The sequence below is a fragment of the Delphinapterus leucas genome, chromosome 1 (genome assembly GCF_059928025.1).
Source record: "Delphinapterus leucas isolate spDelLeu-1000000601 "Yukka" chromosome 1, BTC_Dleu_Yukka2, whole genome shotgun sequence".
NCBI lineage: Eukaryota > Metazoa > Chordata > Mammalia > Artiodactyla > Monodontidae > Delphinapterus > Delphinapterus leucas.
The window spans coordinates 52,199,341-52,215,354 of NC_143129.1; the positions used below are offsets into that span (position 1 = coordinate 52,199,341).

General features: G+C 41.2%; 2 protein-coding genes across 11 annotated transcripts in view; both read right to left on the reverse strand.

Moving 5' to 3' along the window:
• The window catches only part of C1H1orf21 (chromosome 1 C1orf21 homolog), a 152,638-nt gene that overhangs the window by 129,857 nt on the left and 6,767 nt on the right, over positions 1–16,014 (reverse strand). The window contains exon 1 of one of the 3 annotated variants that reach the window (XM_089910058.1): positions 9,233–14,940. The exons of 1 other annotated variant lie outside the window; for it this stretch is intronic. The gene's annotated coding sequence lies outside the window, so the exon portion shown is untranslated. Of the gene's footprint in view, positions 1–8,980; positions 14,941–16,014 lie in introns of those variants that run through there. One more of the 3 variants, XM_089910053.1, reaches the window with a different exon arrangement.
• Positions 150–16,014, reverse strand: part of LOC149750504 (uncharacterized) — an 81,812-nt gene continuing 65,947 nt past the window's right edge. For all 8 annotated transcript variants that reach the window (XR_016392921.1, XR_016392918.1, XR_016392920.1 and 5 more), the window contains one exon: positions 150–9,293. Coding sequence is in view for 1 of the 8 variants with exons in the window: in XM_089910039.1 (XP_089766165.1) it covers positions 9,271–9,293 (23 nt within the window). In the remaining 7 variants the exon portion in view is untranslated. The remainder of the gene's footprint in view (positions 9,294–16,014) is intronic.

Consider the following 16,014-nt stretch of genomic DNA (forward strand, 5'->3'; position numbering starts at 1 on the left):
CATTACAAATAACTCAATCTCGTTCATTTTTATGGCTGAGTAATATTCCATTGTATGTATGTGCCACATCTTATTTATCCATTAATCTGTCAATGGACATTTAGGTTGCTTCCATGTCCCGGCTATTGTAAATAGTGCTGCAATGAAGATTGTGGTACATCTTTTTTTTTTTTTTTTTTTTTTACTTGTTTGTTTGTGTTATATACATTTATTTTTGGCTGCATTGGGTCTTCATTGCTGCGCATGGGTTTTCTCTAGTTGTAGTGAGTAGGGGCTACTCTTTGTTGCAGTGTGCGGACTTCTCATCGTGGTGGCTTCTCTTGTTGCAGAACACGGGTTCTAGGAGTGCAGGCTTCAGTAGTTGTGGCACGTGGGCTCAGTAGTTGTGGCACGCGGGCTCAGTAGTTGTGGCTCGCGGGCTCTAGAGCGCAGGCTCAGTAGTTGTGGCGCATGGGCTTGGTTGCTCCATGGCATGTGGGATCTTCCCAGACCGGGGCTCGAACCTATGTCCTCTGCATTGGCAGGCGGATTCTTAACCACTGTGCCACCAGGGAAGCCCCATCTATCTTTTTGAATTATGGTTTTCTCAGGGTATATGCCCAGCAGTGGGACTCTTGGGTCATATGGTAGTTCTATTTTTAGTTTTTTAAGGAACCTCCATACTGTTCTCCATAGTGGCTGTATCAGTTTACATTCCCACCAACAGTGCAGGAGGGTTCCCTTTTCTCCACATGCTCTCCAGCATTTACTGGTTGCAGATTTTTTGATGATGGCCATTCTGACCGGTTTGAGGTGATACCTCATTGTAGTCTTGCTTTGCATTTCTCTAATGATTAGTGATGTTGAGCATCTTTTCATGTGTTTTTTGGCAATCTGTATGTCTACTTTGGAGAAATGTCTATTTAGGTCTTCTGCCCATTTTTGGATTGGGTTGTTTTTTTGATATTGAGCTGCATGAGCTGCTTGTATATTTTGGAGATTAAGCCTTTGTCAGTTGCTTCATTTGCAAATATTTTTGCCCATTCTGAGGGTTGTCTTTCCGTCTTGTTTATGGTTTCCTTTGCTGTGCAAAAGATTTTGTTTCATTAGGTCCCATTTGTTTATTTTTGATTTTATTTCCATTCCTCTAGGAGGTGGGTCAAAAAGGATCTCACTGTGATTTATGTCTTAAGAGTGTTCTGTGGCTGGACTTTTTTTTTTTTAACATCTTTATTGGAGTATAATTGCTTTACAATGGTGTGTTAGTTTCTGCTTTATAACAAAGTGAATCAGCTATACATATACATATATTCCCATATCTCCTCCCTCTTGCATCTCCCTCCCACCCTCCCTACCCCACCCCTCCAGGCGGTCACAAAGCACCGAGCTGATCTCCCTGTGCTATGCAGCTGCTTACCACTAGCTATCTATTTTACGTTTGGTAGTGTATATATGTCCATGTCACTCTCTCACTTCATCCCAGCTTCCCCTTCCCCTTCCCCATGTCCTCAAGTCCATTTTCTATGTCTGCATCTTTATTCCTGTCCTGCCCCTAGGTTCTTCAGAACCTTTTTTTTTTTTTTTTAGATTCCATATATATGTGTTAGCATACGGTATTTGTTTTTCTCTTGCTTATTTACTTCACTCTGTATGACAGACTCTACGTGTGGCTGGACTTTTTGAGGAGCTACAAAATTTCTATTTATTTATTCAAATAAATATTTGAGCACTCCTACTTGCCACACACAAACTTAATGGGCTATATAGGTCTGCTAATGTTCCGGAATCTCAAAAAGCTTCAGAGGGAGGAAAGGACATTGGTGAGATCCATCGAGTTCCAGAGGCTGGGAAAAGTCGTCCAACCTCCTCATCCTGTCCTGCACACAGGCCAGCTCTTCCTAGCTCCTCAGATTTTGCCAGGAGGAGGTGGGTTGGAACATGGGCTAGCATTTCCAGTGGGTTCCATAAATGATTCAATACTTTATTTTACTTGAGGCAATACTGTTTGGGAAGGAAGGAGATGGGGGTAAGGACTTGAATGTACTTTTTGTCAATTTTCTGCTTAGTTAGCTGAATGCTTTAAGGACTGAGCAGATGTAGGAATATGAAGGGAAGAAAACGAGGTGCTCTTCCACCTCTTTCAGAGCCTTTATGCCTCTGTTTGACCTCTACTAAAGGCTGCAAGCGCATTTACGGATAAACCACAAAGGAGATAATCCCCTAGTTAACTGGAGTGAATTTACCTTCCCCTGCCCCGCTCAAGGTCACCATCCAAACTCTCAAGGTGTGTCATGCTCAGGTTGCTCATTTTTATTTATTTTATTTTTTCATCATCCTTATCGAGCCATTCCAGTCTTGTAGACATTCACTTTGAAACATCTACCGATGCCTTCATCTCCATCCATCCCACTGTAACACAGGCCCTTACCCCTCACACCCACGGCAGAGCAAAAGAAGCTGCCAAGCCACCCTCTTAATCTTCATCAGCACCCATATTCCACTACTCTCCTCTCCGCTTTAGGAACAACTGACGTTTCTCAGTGTCAAGAACAGTGCTACCCAAAGGCAGCTGCAAGTTTTCTCTTCCAACAAAATTGGTGCCCCTAAGCCCTCCTTCCTAGAGCATTGACCACATCTATGGACACAGAAATTCTATCATTTAAACCACCTAATCTCAGCAAAGGGAAATTTTCAAATTAGCCCAATACTGAAAGATAATTCTAAATCAATCTAATAAATGAACTTAGATAACACAGATAATGATCTTAAATCAAGCCACGCAAATACAAATTTCAACATCAACTCAATGGCTATAATACTAACCATGTCTTTGTATAGTTCTCCAGACTAGTTTCTATCACTGGTTATATAAAATCATTAACAGAAAGTATGGGGTTAGTTGGTAAAGTTTTACAAACAAGAATGACTTTTTTCCTAGTTAATGCCTATCAGTTTCTCAACACTATTAGGTAACCTCATGTTAACACATTTCCCCCTTTTTAAAGCTATATGGAAAACACACACACAACTATTCTGATGATAGCTAGCAGCAATGTCATTAAAGCTACAGTATTTCCACTGATGGTCTACTCATATTCGTCTGTAGAGCTCCCGGGCCAGATGGGGGAGATGTGCTGACTTTTTTTTTAACCTACACAATACTGTGTATAAGTGCCACGATAAATGATTCACAGGAATCTATGGCAATGTAGAATTCAAGGAAGCAGATTAAATGATGACTGGGAAAAGGCAGGAATTAAAAGAAGTGATATTCTGTAGGGTCTTAACGTTCGGTAGAAACTTGCCAGGTTGAAAGGAGAGTACCATCATCCAGATGTGAAGAACTGCCGGAGCTAAGACACTGGAACTTGAAAGTGCGTGGCAGATGTGTGTGTGTGTGTATGTGTGTGTGTTCAGAGGGGTCAAGGTCGGGGCGGGGCAGGGAAGAGGACTGCACTGCTGATGCTTGTGAAGGCCCTGGAGGAGGCCTTGCTAACTTTATCCAACTTTAAAGATAAACTATAAAACCTCCTAAGATGTAGGAAGTCCATTTGATCCAAATTTGAGCACACTTTGAGAGACATTAAATTAGTAGTGCTGAAATCCACTCTGTTGACCTACTACAGTTTTTAAAGAAACAGCGCTGAAATATGAGACAAGAAGGATAGGAGAGAGGAATCAGTTCTAAAGGCAGAAGGGAGAAAACTCCTCTGTAAGCAGGTGGCTGCTAAGGGTTGTTGTTGCTGCCGCTTGGCCCATCTCCCTCGTTCCCTTTCAGCATCACCACGTAAGGTGACAGGTGTGGGCTCCCAGAATGAATTCCTTACTTTTCCAAAAGGAATGTGGGAAAACCACCTCACACGTACACGGTACACCGCAGAGCAACCCGAAGTGAGAGGGGAAACCTCGCCTCCCCTCCCAGTCTGTTGCCGCCTCTTCAGTATAAACAAAGTAAAAACAGGAAGGAGAGTGGGAAACCCTAGCAAAATCCAGAAGGACAGTAGGAATCCAGAGACAGTTTACAACCCTCCTCTCTGGGAGTCCTCTTCCTTTTCTGTTCCTCATTCCTATTTCACACTGACAGCCTCACAATCTACCCAAGAAGTTAATGTAAGAATCTAAGACGTGAATTACTCTTTGCTATTCCCGAAAAGCACTGTGCACTGTTTCTTCTGTTTTAGAAGTTCTGTTTGTAGCAACAAATCTTACTTGAATAAAAAAAAAGTTGAAATCACATGAAAATCAAACACACTGCAGCAGGCAAACAAAAATAAAACATAAAAAACCTTTTCAAAGGACTTCTCTATTATTCAGGCATGGAAGTGAGAGGCATGTTAATAAGCAGATTAGACGCGATTCTAATTAGACACGTCCAATTCAAGTGATGACTTGAGAAGTCTTCATTTAACTATATTTTTTAAAAAGCACTATCACTCGGGGCTTCCCTGGTGGCGCAGTGGTTGAGAGTCCGACTGCCGATGCAGGGGACACGGGTTCGTGCCCCGGTCCGGGAGGATCCCACATGCCGCGGAGCGGCTGGGCCCGTGAGCCATGGCCGCTGAGCCTGTGCGTCCGGAGCCTGTGCTCCGCAACGGGAGAAGCTACAACAGTGAGTGGCCCACGTACCAAAGAAAAAAAAAAAAAAGCACTATCACTCAATGTGAGTTCTCTCCAAATCACAATTAGGTGTGGGTTTTGTTTTTGAAACACACACATTATGTATTTTATAGCAGTAAGTTAATATTAAGAGTGAGGTTTTCAAGTTTTACAACCTTGACAGAAATATATTTTAATATTTTGCCCATTTCGAAGGAGATAATTATGAAGTTATCTGAGAGGCAGAGGATCTCCAACTCTCAAAATTTACCATTGATCACTGGGGAAAGTTTTTTACTATGTCATTTGGATTCTGCACATAAACACAACTGTCCATTCATTCATTCATTTAATCAATAGATATTTACTGAAAACTACTAAACCGACAGACATGTTTTTGGCAGACACTGGGTATATAGAGATAAACAGGACAAGATACAGTGTCCTCCCCAACCATCCCCATAGAATATGAACACTCAGAGAAAGGTGATCGTGAGAAAGACCAGTTTCACAACCATGTGGTACAGCAACTGCCGGTTAAATATAGGATGACAGGGTAGTTCACCCCACAGGCACCTGATTCAGCCTCGAGATTGGGAATGTCAAGAAAGGTTGAGTTTGAGTCCCGAACATAGCTGAATAAACATCATTAAAACACTTCTGAACTGCATCTCTTTTATAGCCTGATGTAATGCCAAGGTTTCATTTCTACTGAAAATTCTCTTCATTAACCTCAATCTAACTGAGACCTCAAATTGAGGAGACCTTCAGAAATGTACCCCTAATTACTGCCACCATTATCTGCTCAAGCAATTTCCCTTCAGTTTCTACTATCCTTCACATAAATTCCAGCATATTTTTTTAGCTTCCATTGGTTTTGCTCAGCTTTTCTCTCCCAACTCCCACATCATCTATTCATTCACCTCCCTGAAACCAGCCCACTTAGAGAGGTAACTGAGGGTGCAAATGAGCATGCAGAGACCGAAAGCAACAAGAAGATCTGAGTCTCGTTCTCACATATTGTTATTAACAGCATGCTATTTCTGAAGTCACAGATCACAGTGTGAGAATTAAACTGAAGCATCTCTTTGATGTTTGATGGAATCTTCTAATACCAAGTCCCACTGAGGATGATTTTTTAAAACTAAATAATTTATATGATAGGATCACTGGGCACCTCAAAAACACAGGCTCCAATTAATAGTCCACGGCTTTGTGTAAAAATCTCCCCAAGTGGCTATATGGCTATATTATCCTATATCATGAAATTAGAAGTTGTAGTCCCTTCATAATGCTATGCATTAACCTCATACAGTGCCATCTTTATAGAGTAATTTTCTTGCTTCGATAAAATACATTAGCAAATCTGTAAATCCAATTCAAAATTTTTCCAAAAGACTAAAAAACCTTCAACTGTGCACGTTTATCCCTCCTCTCCTTACACTATGCCTCAAGACTCTGCGTACTATTTTAGATATCCTAAGGGGAATTATTGTTCCAGGACACTTCACATTATAACCTGAGGAAGTTCTTTTCTGTATACTAGTAAGTCCATTACTTTTTTATGCATGTTATATATGTGTGATACATTTGCCCTTTTATAAGAAAAGATTATGGATTTATGATGGCTTTTTTCCAGTGCAGATGGGTTTCTTTTTATTTTTTCAGCTTTATTGAGGAATAACTGACAAAACTGCAATATACTATATTCAACAGGATGATTCAATATACTATATACATTGTGAAAGGATTCCCACCAAGTTAATTAACACATGTATCCCTTCACATATTTACTTTTTTTTTTTGATGCATCCACAAGTTCTATTCTTTTAGCAACTTTCAATTATACAATACAGTGTTATCAACTACAGTCACCATGTTATACCTCAGACCTTATTCATCTTATAACTAAAAGTTTGTACCCTTTTACCAGCCTCTGCCTATTTTTCCCACTCCCCAGCCTCTGGCGACCACAATTCTACTCTCTGTTTCCGTAAGTTTGACTTTTTTATTTTTAAGATTCTACATATAAGATTCTGTCTAGCTTATTTCACTTAGCTTAATTCCTTCCAGGTTCATCCATACAGTTGGGAATGGCAGGATTTCTTTCATAATCAGGCTGAATAATATTCCTCTGTGTGTGTGTGTGTGTTGTCTCACATTTTCTTGATCCATTCGTTCTCTGAAGGACACGTTTCCATACCTTGACTACGGTGAATAATGCTGCAATGAACATGGGAGTGCAGATGTCTCTTCAAGATAATAATTTCATTTCCTTTGAATATATATATCCAGAAATGGAATTGTGGATGGCTTTTTTCTTTACCTTAACTTTTTGAACTGGAAGCATAATTTCATCAAAAAACCTACTTTTATAAAATTGGGAAGGAATAAAATATGCAAAATCTGTTTTAAGAAAAAAATCAAAGCAATATCTGACCTTCTTAAAAAAGGCTATGGGAAATATTTCTATTTATGTAATATTATGGATAATTTCACTTTCCACCAATTAATCATGTATTTTTTCATTTTGGATGGAAAAGCCAAAAAAACTATAGACAGTTTCCTTGTCAAGAAGGACACTTCTGAAAAATGAATTAAAAGTGATAAACTCCATAAAGAAATCCTAGGCCAGAAAGAACACGAAGACACCACATGCAGCTTGGAGGGTTGGAGAAAATCGAATTCTGATTGCAATGGGCACAGAGAGCTATGAAGTCAGCAGTTAAGAAAAGGATAATAGGCACATTATTATTAGATCAGGAGCAAAGTACCCCCTTTCTTCCTTTGATTAAAAAGGGAAATCAAGACAAGGCAACATCTAAAAATTCCTTTCTTTTATTGAAGAAAGAGCCAACATCTAAGCTTCACAAAGAAAAATATATACATATAAATAACTAATCAGTCTGTTTGCCCATCTGTTCTGCTTCGCTGTAATGAGTGTTAATACAGCAGCCCACTGGGGGGAAGAAGAAAGACAGCCTGAAAGTGATTCCTAATCTTGAAGCTTTGGTATCCTTGGGCTACTGTTAACACCATTTCACATTTCATTGTGCATGTTAAAGATAATACACAAAGAGATGTCACATTTGACGTGAGGATACTCTGGAAAAGTCAAATCTTCCTATCACCCAGCAATTGCTGGCATCACAGAAGATATTCATTCCTCGTATCACACTCATTTGGTGGCATGACAATTGACAATATGCTATTAACGCCAAAGAAACAGGAATATCTGCTTCTGCTTGCTTTATGGGAAAACTCTCACTTCCACAAGTAATAATTGTACAGAGGTGTCTCCCGAAACATAACAATAGTAAGTCCTATGCCAGATGGTACATTTTTGTTGGGTCTCCGCAGTGAGGTATGAGGACGACGAGACAAGGCGACAAGTGGAAGGAGCACTGGAAAGCGGGTAGGGATGCTGAGCCCTGGTCGCAAGGGTTACATGCCTGCCTCAGTACCAAGGCTGGGCTGCCTCTCTCTGAGTCTCTTCCTTTTTCAATTTTTTTTTTTTTTTTTTTTGCAGTACGCGGGCCTCTCAGTGTTGTGGCCTCTCCCCTTGCGGGGCACAGGCTCCGGACGCGCAGGCTCAGCGGCCATGGCTCACGGGCCCAGCCGCTCCGCGGCATGTGGGATCTTCCCGGACCGGGGCACGAACCCGTGTCCCCTGCATCGGCAGGCGGACTCTCAACCACTGCGCCACCAGGGAAGCCCTGAGCCTCTTCCTTTTATTCTATGACCTACCTGAACTTATGTCCAAGTGATGCTCAGGATGAAATTACCACTTATAAAAAGGCCATTTCTCACCTAGACTCGGTTTATTTAGAAACTTTGTTTCAGCACTTACCCAATTAGGATATACTTGCAAATTTTTTTTTTCCAAAATATTTCAGGAAGCCCTATGAGGTCTAAAGATTATTATGTTTTGGCCCAAGGGTGTTGATTTCAATTGTGTATCAAGTGAAAAAATGAACAAGGCTTAGCTCTCTTATTTCCTCTTTTCTATTCTGCCTTTAATGGATAAAAATAAAATTTTTAAATGTTTCTTATAGAGAGCTGGATAGAAAAAGCTTGTGGAATAATTGTTCTTCAGCTAAGGACTTAGGAGTTTGGTGCCTTTACCCTGTAGCTGAAAACTCTATTCTTGTATTACCTATTTGTGTTCACACAGTTCATGCATGGCTGACACTACTTCTGTGAAGGCAAGAGACGAAAATACCAGATCTTGATTAAAGCCACCCATCCACACCAGGGTGAACCTATGCAGAAGAATTAGGCCGTTTCTGGATTTGCTCCTCTGTGATCAAGGCCAATGGTGGCTATTCGTGGACTTTTTGAGTTCTCCTTCTTTTTCCACCTCCAAGACTCAGAATACCAAGGGGATTTGCGGGAAGCTGCCAACCTGCGTCAGTGCGGAAACTTCTGTACCAAGACACCCATGACCAGGATCTTTTGACAGCTGTGCTGCTGGTTCAGCATGTCACTCGGGACAAATCCATGTGATTTCCTTGTCAGTATCCTAGTAGTAACGGCTGTTTTCCTTCTTTTTTTGGATTGTTTTGAAAATCTAGGTAGATTATGAAATGCTGCACAAAGCACTTATAAAATGCAAGGTAATGTTCTGTTTTCTGCTCTGCCAGATGCCTGACATTACCTATCAGACTCACGGCTTTTCAGGAGCACTGGGTAGAATCAGTTTGCCCCCATATGTGGCCCTGGAGAAAATGAGAGAAAACATTTGGAAAGGAAAAAATAAAAATCAAGAAATGACTAGAACATGTAAATAGAATAAGTATGAGTTACTTAAAAAAGCACAATTTGATTCTAATCTAAGCAGATAAGTCATGATCCTTCCTGAATGGCCAATGAAGGACATCCTGGGCGACCTGTGTGTTGAAATGCATTGTGAAGAACAGATAACGATTCCTTGCCTTTGAAGGGCCAGCATTCAGACAGGGCTAACAGATCATAAACATAATAAAGTAAAGTAAAATAAAATTCCAATGACTAATGGACATGGCAAGGAACAAAGGGATCAGAGATGTTCTTCAAAGTCATAGTATATTTCAAGCTAATTAAATTAGTGCTTGTCTCAGCTTTATTTTATGCAACAAGAAATGTAGTAACATCCAGCAAATGTGCTACTCTTCGCAGACCCTTGGAAAGAGACCCCCGGGTAAGAGACCCTCATTTACCGAGGAGGAGGACAGTGAAACAGATGTCATGTCAGTCTTGAGCAGCTGATCCCCTTTAACAACATAAACTAGAACAGAACTGCAGCTGGATTAATCCCTTGGAAATCTGGATGTTACTTTCGTGGTGCTAAGGACAAGGGTTGAATGCCACTGACCTTTGTCTGATTCACACACTGGAAAAAAGAGTGGGATGTTTTCCTTACTGAATTACAAAGACTCAACTTTTATACAAGGCTACTGTAGTCCACATTTCTGATTCAATTCAATCTCTAAACTTAATGCAGAAACTTGTATCTCAGCCTTAAACTGGTTACTGTGGTAGATACAAAGAAATACAACCAACAGATACAAAAGGTACAAATTACCCAAACTAACAATTAGAAGCAAACGTGAGAACTGTATAAAAACAAGAAAAGCCTGCTGCTATTTTATTTGTGGATTCTGGTGCTAATATTTGAGTACATGTATGTTTAATATCCTCAGAATTATAAATACTTTGAATGAAGCAATGTAGTAACACTTTGATAAGATGCAAACACTAGAAAAAGTGTTTCTCTCAAAATCTAAACGTGCATTCCTCTTTCCTCTCACAATAACCCCTTTCCTCCTTTTTTCCCCTCCCTACTAAAACAAATGAACTCATCCATCAGAGACTGCTGCAAAGTCTGGCCTAACAGTGCTTTCTTTCTCCCAGTGCTCTGCCTCAGGCCACACAATCCCAGGTCTGAGAGGAAGTCAGCAATGACCCAGTGATTGAGTAAACCCATCACTTGCCTGCTGGACTGAGAGCTGTTCACTGAAATGAGTGTCCCTAAGGGAAAGCCTTGGCCATCTGAAATTCTGCCTGCTAGAACCTTCAAGTTCCAACCAGAACAGCTCAATTTCTGGAAGTGGCCCAAAAACGTAGAGAAAGCAAACAGATAAAACCACTTTGTTGGTGAAGGACTCAGTCTCCCTCTGTTCACACACACACACACACACACACACACACACACACAATAAAAATTCTAGAGATGGAAAGATTACCTCCAGCATTTTGTGATTTTGTAAAGGAAAGGAGTTGTGTGGCTTTGGGCAAGTTATTGACTTCACACGGCCTTGGGTTCTCATTTACAAGATGTGATAAGACTGCATGAATTTTGAGGGGAGCAGATGAGACGATATATGTGAAGTGCTTAGCACAGCCCCTGGCAATTAGTAAAAAAATCAATACATGATAGTTACTGTCATTATCATCACCATCATCATGACTTAATGGGATGGTGATGAACTTTACGAAGAAAGGGGCAGAGGCAAAAGAGACTAGAAAGAAGAGATGGAAAGAGAGATGAGAGGTAAACTGTGGCAGCTTAGTTCTCCTTAGGAACTAAACCAAAGATAAGCAGGCAGGACCGAATACAGACAGAAGCCAAGAAACAGCACTCTGCAGCAGAAGAGGCTCATGGCCCCACTGCAGCTCCTGCACAGAGAGCCCTGAGCAGTGCCGTTGTTTCTGCAGCACTGGGGGTGGGCAGGCCAGCCTCTGTGTGGACATGGCAGGGCTGTGAAGGCAGAGGCCGCTGTGTGCAGACAAATCAAAGGTCAGTGAGCTCTCCTACACTTTGTCACAGCCTGGATGACTGTGCCACTCACATCTTCCGCTCTTAGGTGTTTATGTGTCTGTCTCCTTCACCAGACAGATTTCCAAGGTCATGACCATGTCCTAATTATTCCTCTCTAGATTCCCTCTGGCACAGGTCAGGCACACAGTAGGTCTGCAATATATGTTGAGCAGATGCATTCTCTTAGAAACCTCTTTTCACAAAGAGACATGGGGGGCTCTTAAAGAAGGGAGATCTCACATGAAAAGCTGCTCAGCATCACTAATTATTAGAGAAATGCAAATCAAAACTACAATGAGGTATCACCTCACGCCAGTCAGAATGGGCATCATCAGAAAATCTACAAACAACAAATGCTGGAGAGGGTGTGGAGAAAAGGGAACCCTCTTACACTGTTGGTGGGAATGGAGGTTCCTTAAAAAACTAAAAATAGAATTACCATATGACCCAGCAATCCCACCACTGAGCATATACCCAGAGAAAACCATAATTCAAAAAGACACAGGCACCCCAATGTTCATTGCAGCACTATTTACGATAGCCAGGTCATGGAAACAACCTAAATGCCCATCGACAGATGAATGGATAAAGAAGATGTGGTACATATATACAATGGAATATTACTCAGCCATAAGAAGGACTGAAATTGGGTCATTTGTAGAGACGTGGATGGATCTAGAGACTGTCATACAGAGTGAAGTAAGTCAGAAAGAGAAAAACAAATATCATATATTAACGCATATATGTGGAACCTAGAAAAATGGTACAGATGAACTGGTTTGCAGGGCAGAAATTGAGACACAGATGTAGAGAACAAAGGTATGGACACCAATGGGGGAAAGTGGTAGTGGTGGGGAGGTGATGAATTGGGCGATTGGGATTGACATGTGTACACTGACGTGTATATAATGGATGACTAATAAGGACCTGCTGTATTAAAAAAAAAAAAATTCAAAAAAAAAAGAAGGGATCTATCTCTCCTCCGCCTCAGGTCCTAGGTCACCTGCGTGGTCAGTGACCTCTTTAGCGTATCACCAATAGCTATAGTTAAAAATGGTCATCTGAGCCATGAAAGACAATTTAAAATTATGTTCAGTATATACTCCCTAAAAAGATAGGAAGGGAGTTATATGTAATATTATACTAGTATAATGGAATCTTGGAAGCATCTGGCACTTGTATACTTGTCCCTAATCTGCCCAAGAAAACTGTGCTATTTATTTCAACAACCATTTTTTGGTAACTTGTTTAGTTCTCAACATTTCACTAGGGACCAGAGATTCCAAAATGGATAAGTCAGCCAGACCTTGACTGTGCATGTCCTGACTGTCAGTTAGAGTCTAGAGCCGCGCTTCTAAAACTCAACCATCTGAAAAATCAAGGGTTTGGTTTTGTTTTTGCTGAAATTTAAATCTTTGCTAAGCTTTCCATGACAAAGAACTTTTTAAGGACGATGTCCTCAGAGGGCCAAACAAATTGAAAGTATAAATAACCATTTTCAGGTAGCACAAATCAATGTCCCTTTAAAAAACAAAACAAAAAAAAGCACTTCAGTTCTCATGCTGCTCTCAAGAAATGCATAGGACTTTTGGGAACTTCATCGATTTTGTACAGCTCAGTCAAAAAACGCATTCTGTGTGATCATCTACTTAAAGAAAACAAACGGTAAGAAGCTGAGAGAAAACAGACCTAGGAGGACAAAGCAAAATCAGGTGAGGAATAACCACTCCTCCCTAATGTACCAGCAGATGCTCTTCTGCTCCTGACGAGTTCGCTCCTGACGAGTTCGCTCCTGACTCTGCACTGGGCAGTCTTTCCACATACCTACCATGGTTTCGGTGATGTTTAGTGGGGTTTGAGACCACAAACACATAAAGGGAGGGTAAGAAGCTTTTCCCTAGCCTTGACGTTCATCTTCAGCCATTGAAAAGCTATTGAGGAACATCTAGGATTACAGGTTATGAGTTATTAGGACCTTGTAAATGTTACCAAAATTTGCAGTCTACTCTAAAACAGTTATTTGAAATCAGCCCAAATGTTCCCCATTTGAAGTAGCGTAATTACTGAACATGGTGTTCCTTCCCGCTTGTCCAACACAATGTACTTAGAGAAAGAGACCAGAGGGACAAGCCTGGTAGGACCCGACAATGCAGGCAGGAGCCACACGACTGGGGCCCACCAACAGGAGACCATAGCTCAGCATCCAGACAACCTGGCCAGCACCTCTTGGCATTAACACTCTCCAAAGATCCACCTTCAGTTCCAGTCTGACACATGAAGGTTTCAAGTCTTTGTCTGAAAAAGAGAACTAAATGCATGGCTTGATGGTAAACACTTCTGTTGGAGAAAGACATGGCAGAAATGGGTTACGTTTAGGGTCTGACCACGTTCTATTCTAACAAGGCCTTTGGCCAGCTGTCATCTCTGTGGGACCTCTAGCGGGGTCCAGGCTGAGGCAGTTTTGGTCCTGGATATGACAAAGGCACATCTGGCAAGCTTAGTATTCCCGTATCTGGGAGGAAGTCACGCCCATATCGTCTCTATGACATCACTGCCATTACCAGCCTAGGAATGGTACTGCAAAAATCAAAGACATAAATTTTCTAATTCCAAGATCTCCCTGAAAATGTTAAGGAATTTTTACGATTCACAAATTCAATTTTGTATTTGTAAATCATGTTCTGAACCCTTTAAACCTCTCACCATTCATGAGCATTTTCTAGGCCACAGATTTTGTGTCTTTGCTGTTTTGAGAAAGGAAAAAGTCACAAGGCAATGTCCAATGGACATCAGGATGGTCCTATTGGCAGTTTTAAAAACATCAGAACATGATTCAAATTTTTAGTAAAAAACTGTACTTCTCATAAGTTAGTAATTATCCCATTAATTTTCTACAACTAAGACAAATTAAGATTCTTAGTGCATTGATTCTGTCAAGTCCTTCCCCTGGTCCAAAACCCTCCAAGACTCACTCTGCCTCTAGGGTAAAGCCCAAGATACTTGGACTTTCAAGCTAGACATGGCCTCAAGGACCACTGAGGTCAAGGTTCTTAATTTTACGTATGAGAAGACTGAAGTCTAAGGAGCTTAGGCAACTTACTCAGGGTCCCCGAGGACCCAGACCCATGGACTCACTGTTGCCTCTTGCTACTGCTCCAAGGTAACCAGCATCCTTTTCTTCTCAATAGGTGGGTCTCACAGGCCACCCTTCTCCCTCGATATTCTGCTCACATGCCTGCCTCTCTACTTCTGCTTAAGCCTTTACTTATCCAGGAAGAAGACTTCACACCATTTCATGCCTTCCTTCAATCCTCTCTTTCCTAAACTCTTACTTATAGAGTCAATTATTTGGTGTTTCTCAGGCATCTCTCTCTAAATAGACACTAAGTACTTGGAGGGCAGAAACCATCTCCTGTATGTCTCCCCTGCTATGTTGGAGGCCCAACTAGACAGAGTAGGAACTCAATAAACCCGCTTCAAAATAGCCAGCAGCAGGCTGGCTTTGTCTTCCCACCTCTGCACCTGCTATCCTCTGCCTTGAAGGTTCTCCCTCCTTACCTCTGCCTGGTTGAAATTCTGGTCTATATGAGCTGTCCCTCCCCAAAGGTCTCAGAATACCTGATAGACCCCTTCGCAGCCCTCATATAGGGCAAAATATTCTTAATTCCTAACTGCCCATCTATTGGTTCCATAAGTCTAGGGTATAAACTCCTTGGGAGACACAGATTATGAGTTTCTTGCTTCCTACTGTATCCCTAGCTTCTAACAGTGCTTAGCTCAGGATATGTGCTCAGGAAATAAATAAGGAATGAAGGCCCCCAGAAGACAGTCTGAACTCCTCATGGAAATCAAGGCTTTCCATGCACATCTCCAATCTCATCCAGCTTTCTACAGGCATATTGCTCTAGCCAGTCTAGTCTCTAGCTACTAACCCCTGAACATACTTTCATATTCTAACCCGAACTCCCTCTGGCTCACGGTCTCACCTTAGATAGAAAGCCCTCCTGTTATTCATCTCCGCCTGTTTTCAAATTCTACCCATCCTTCAAGGTCCAGAACAAGTCTTATCATCTCTAAGAAAACTTGCTCCAGGCCACGCAGATCTTCCCCTTCTCTAAATTCATCAGCATGTGTTCACATGGCTCATTCATCGCCTGTTCACGTTGCTGCAAGTCCACAGTTATCTTTCCATCTCGGTGGAACCTGGCCTATGGAATCCCCTTTCCTCTGAAGTCAGCTCTTACCTCTCCATTTAGGACGTAATTATATACATGGTCTTGGGACATCTCCTGCACCGTTGTTTTATATTGTTAACTTTTGTGCACTTTTGTCTTGGTATCCTAGTCTACTTATAAATTTTTCAAGGCAAGTCATGCTTTCAATGTCTTTGATCCTCTGCAATTCTTTGCACAAAGTAGGAGATTAATAAATATTCGTTACTTGACATGTTAGCTAGAAAGCAAAGATGTGCAGGAGGAGAGAACTACGGAAATTATAAAAAGTAACTTTCGCCAAAAGTGAAGTTGAAGTTTCTGATTACTAGAGGCTGTCTAATAAGGTCAAATGGTGATAGTATAATTACACCATCATTTGGTAAAATTACTCTCTGAATAAAGGTTATTTTTATATAGAAACTTTTG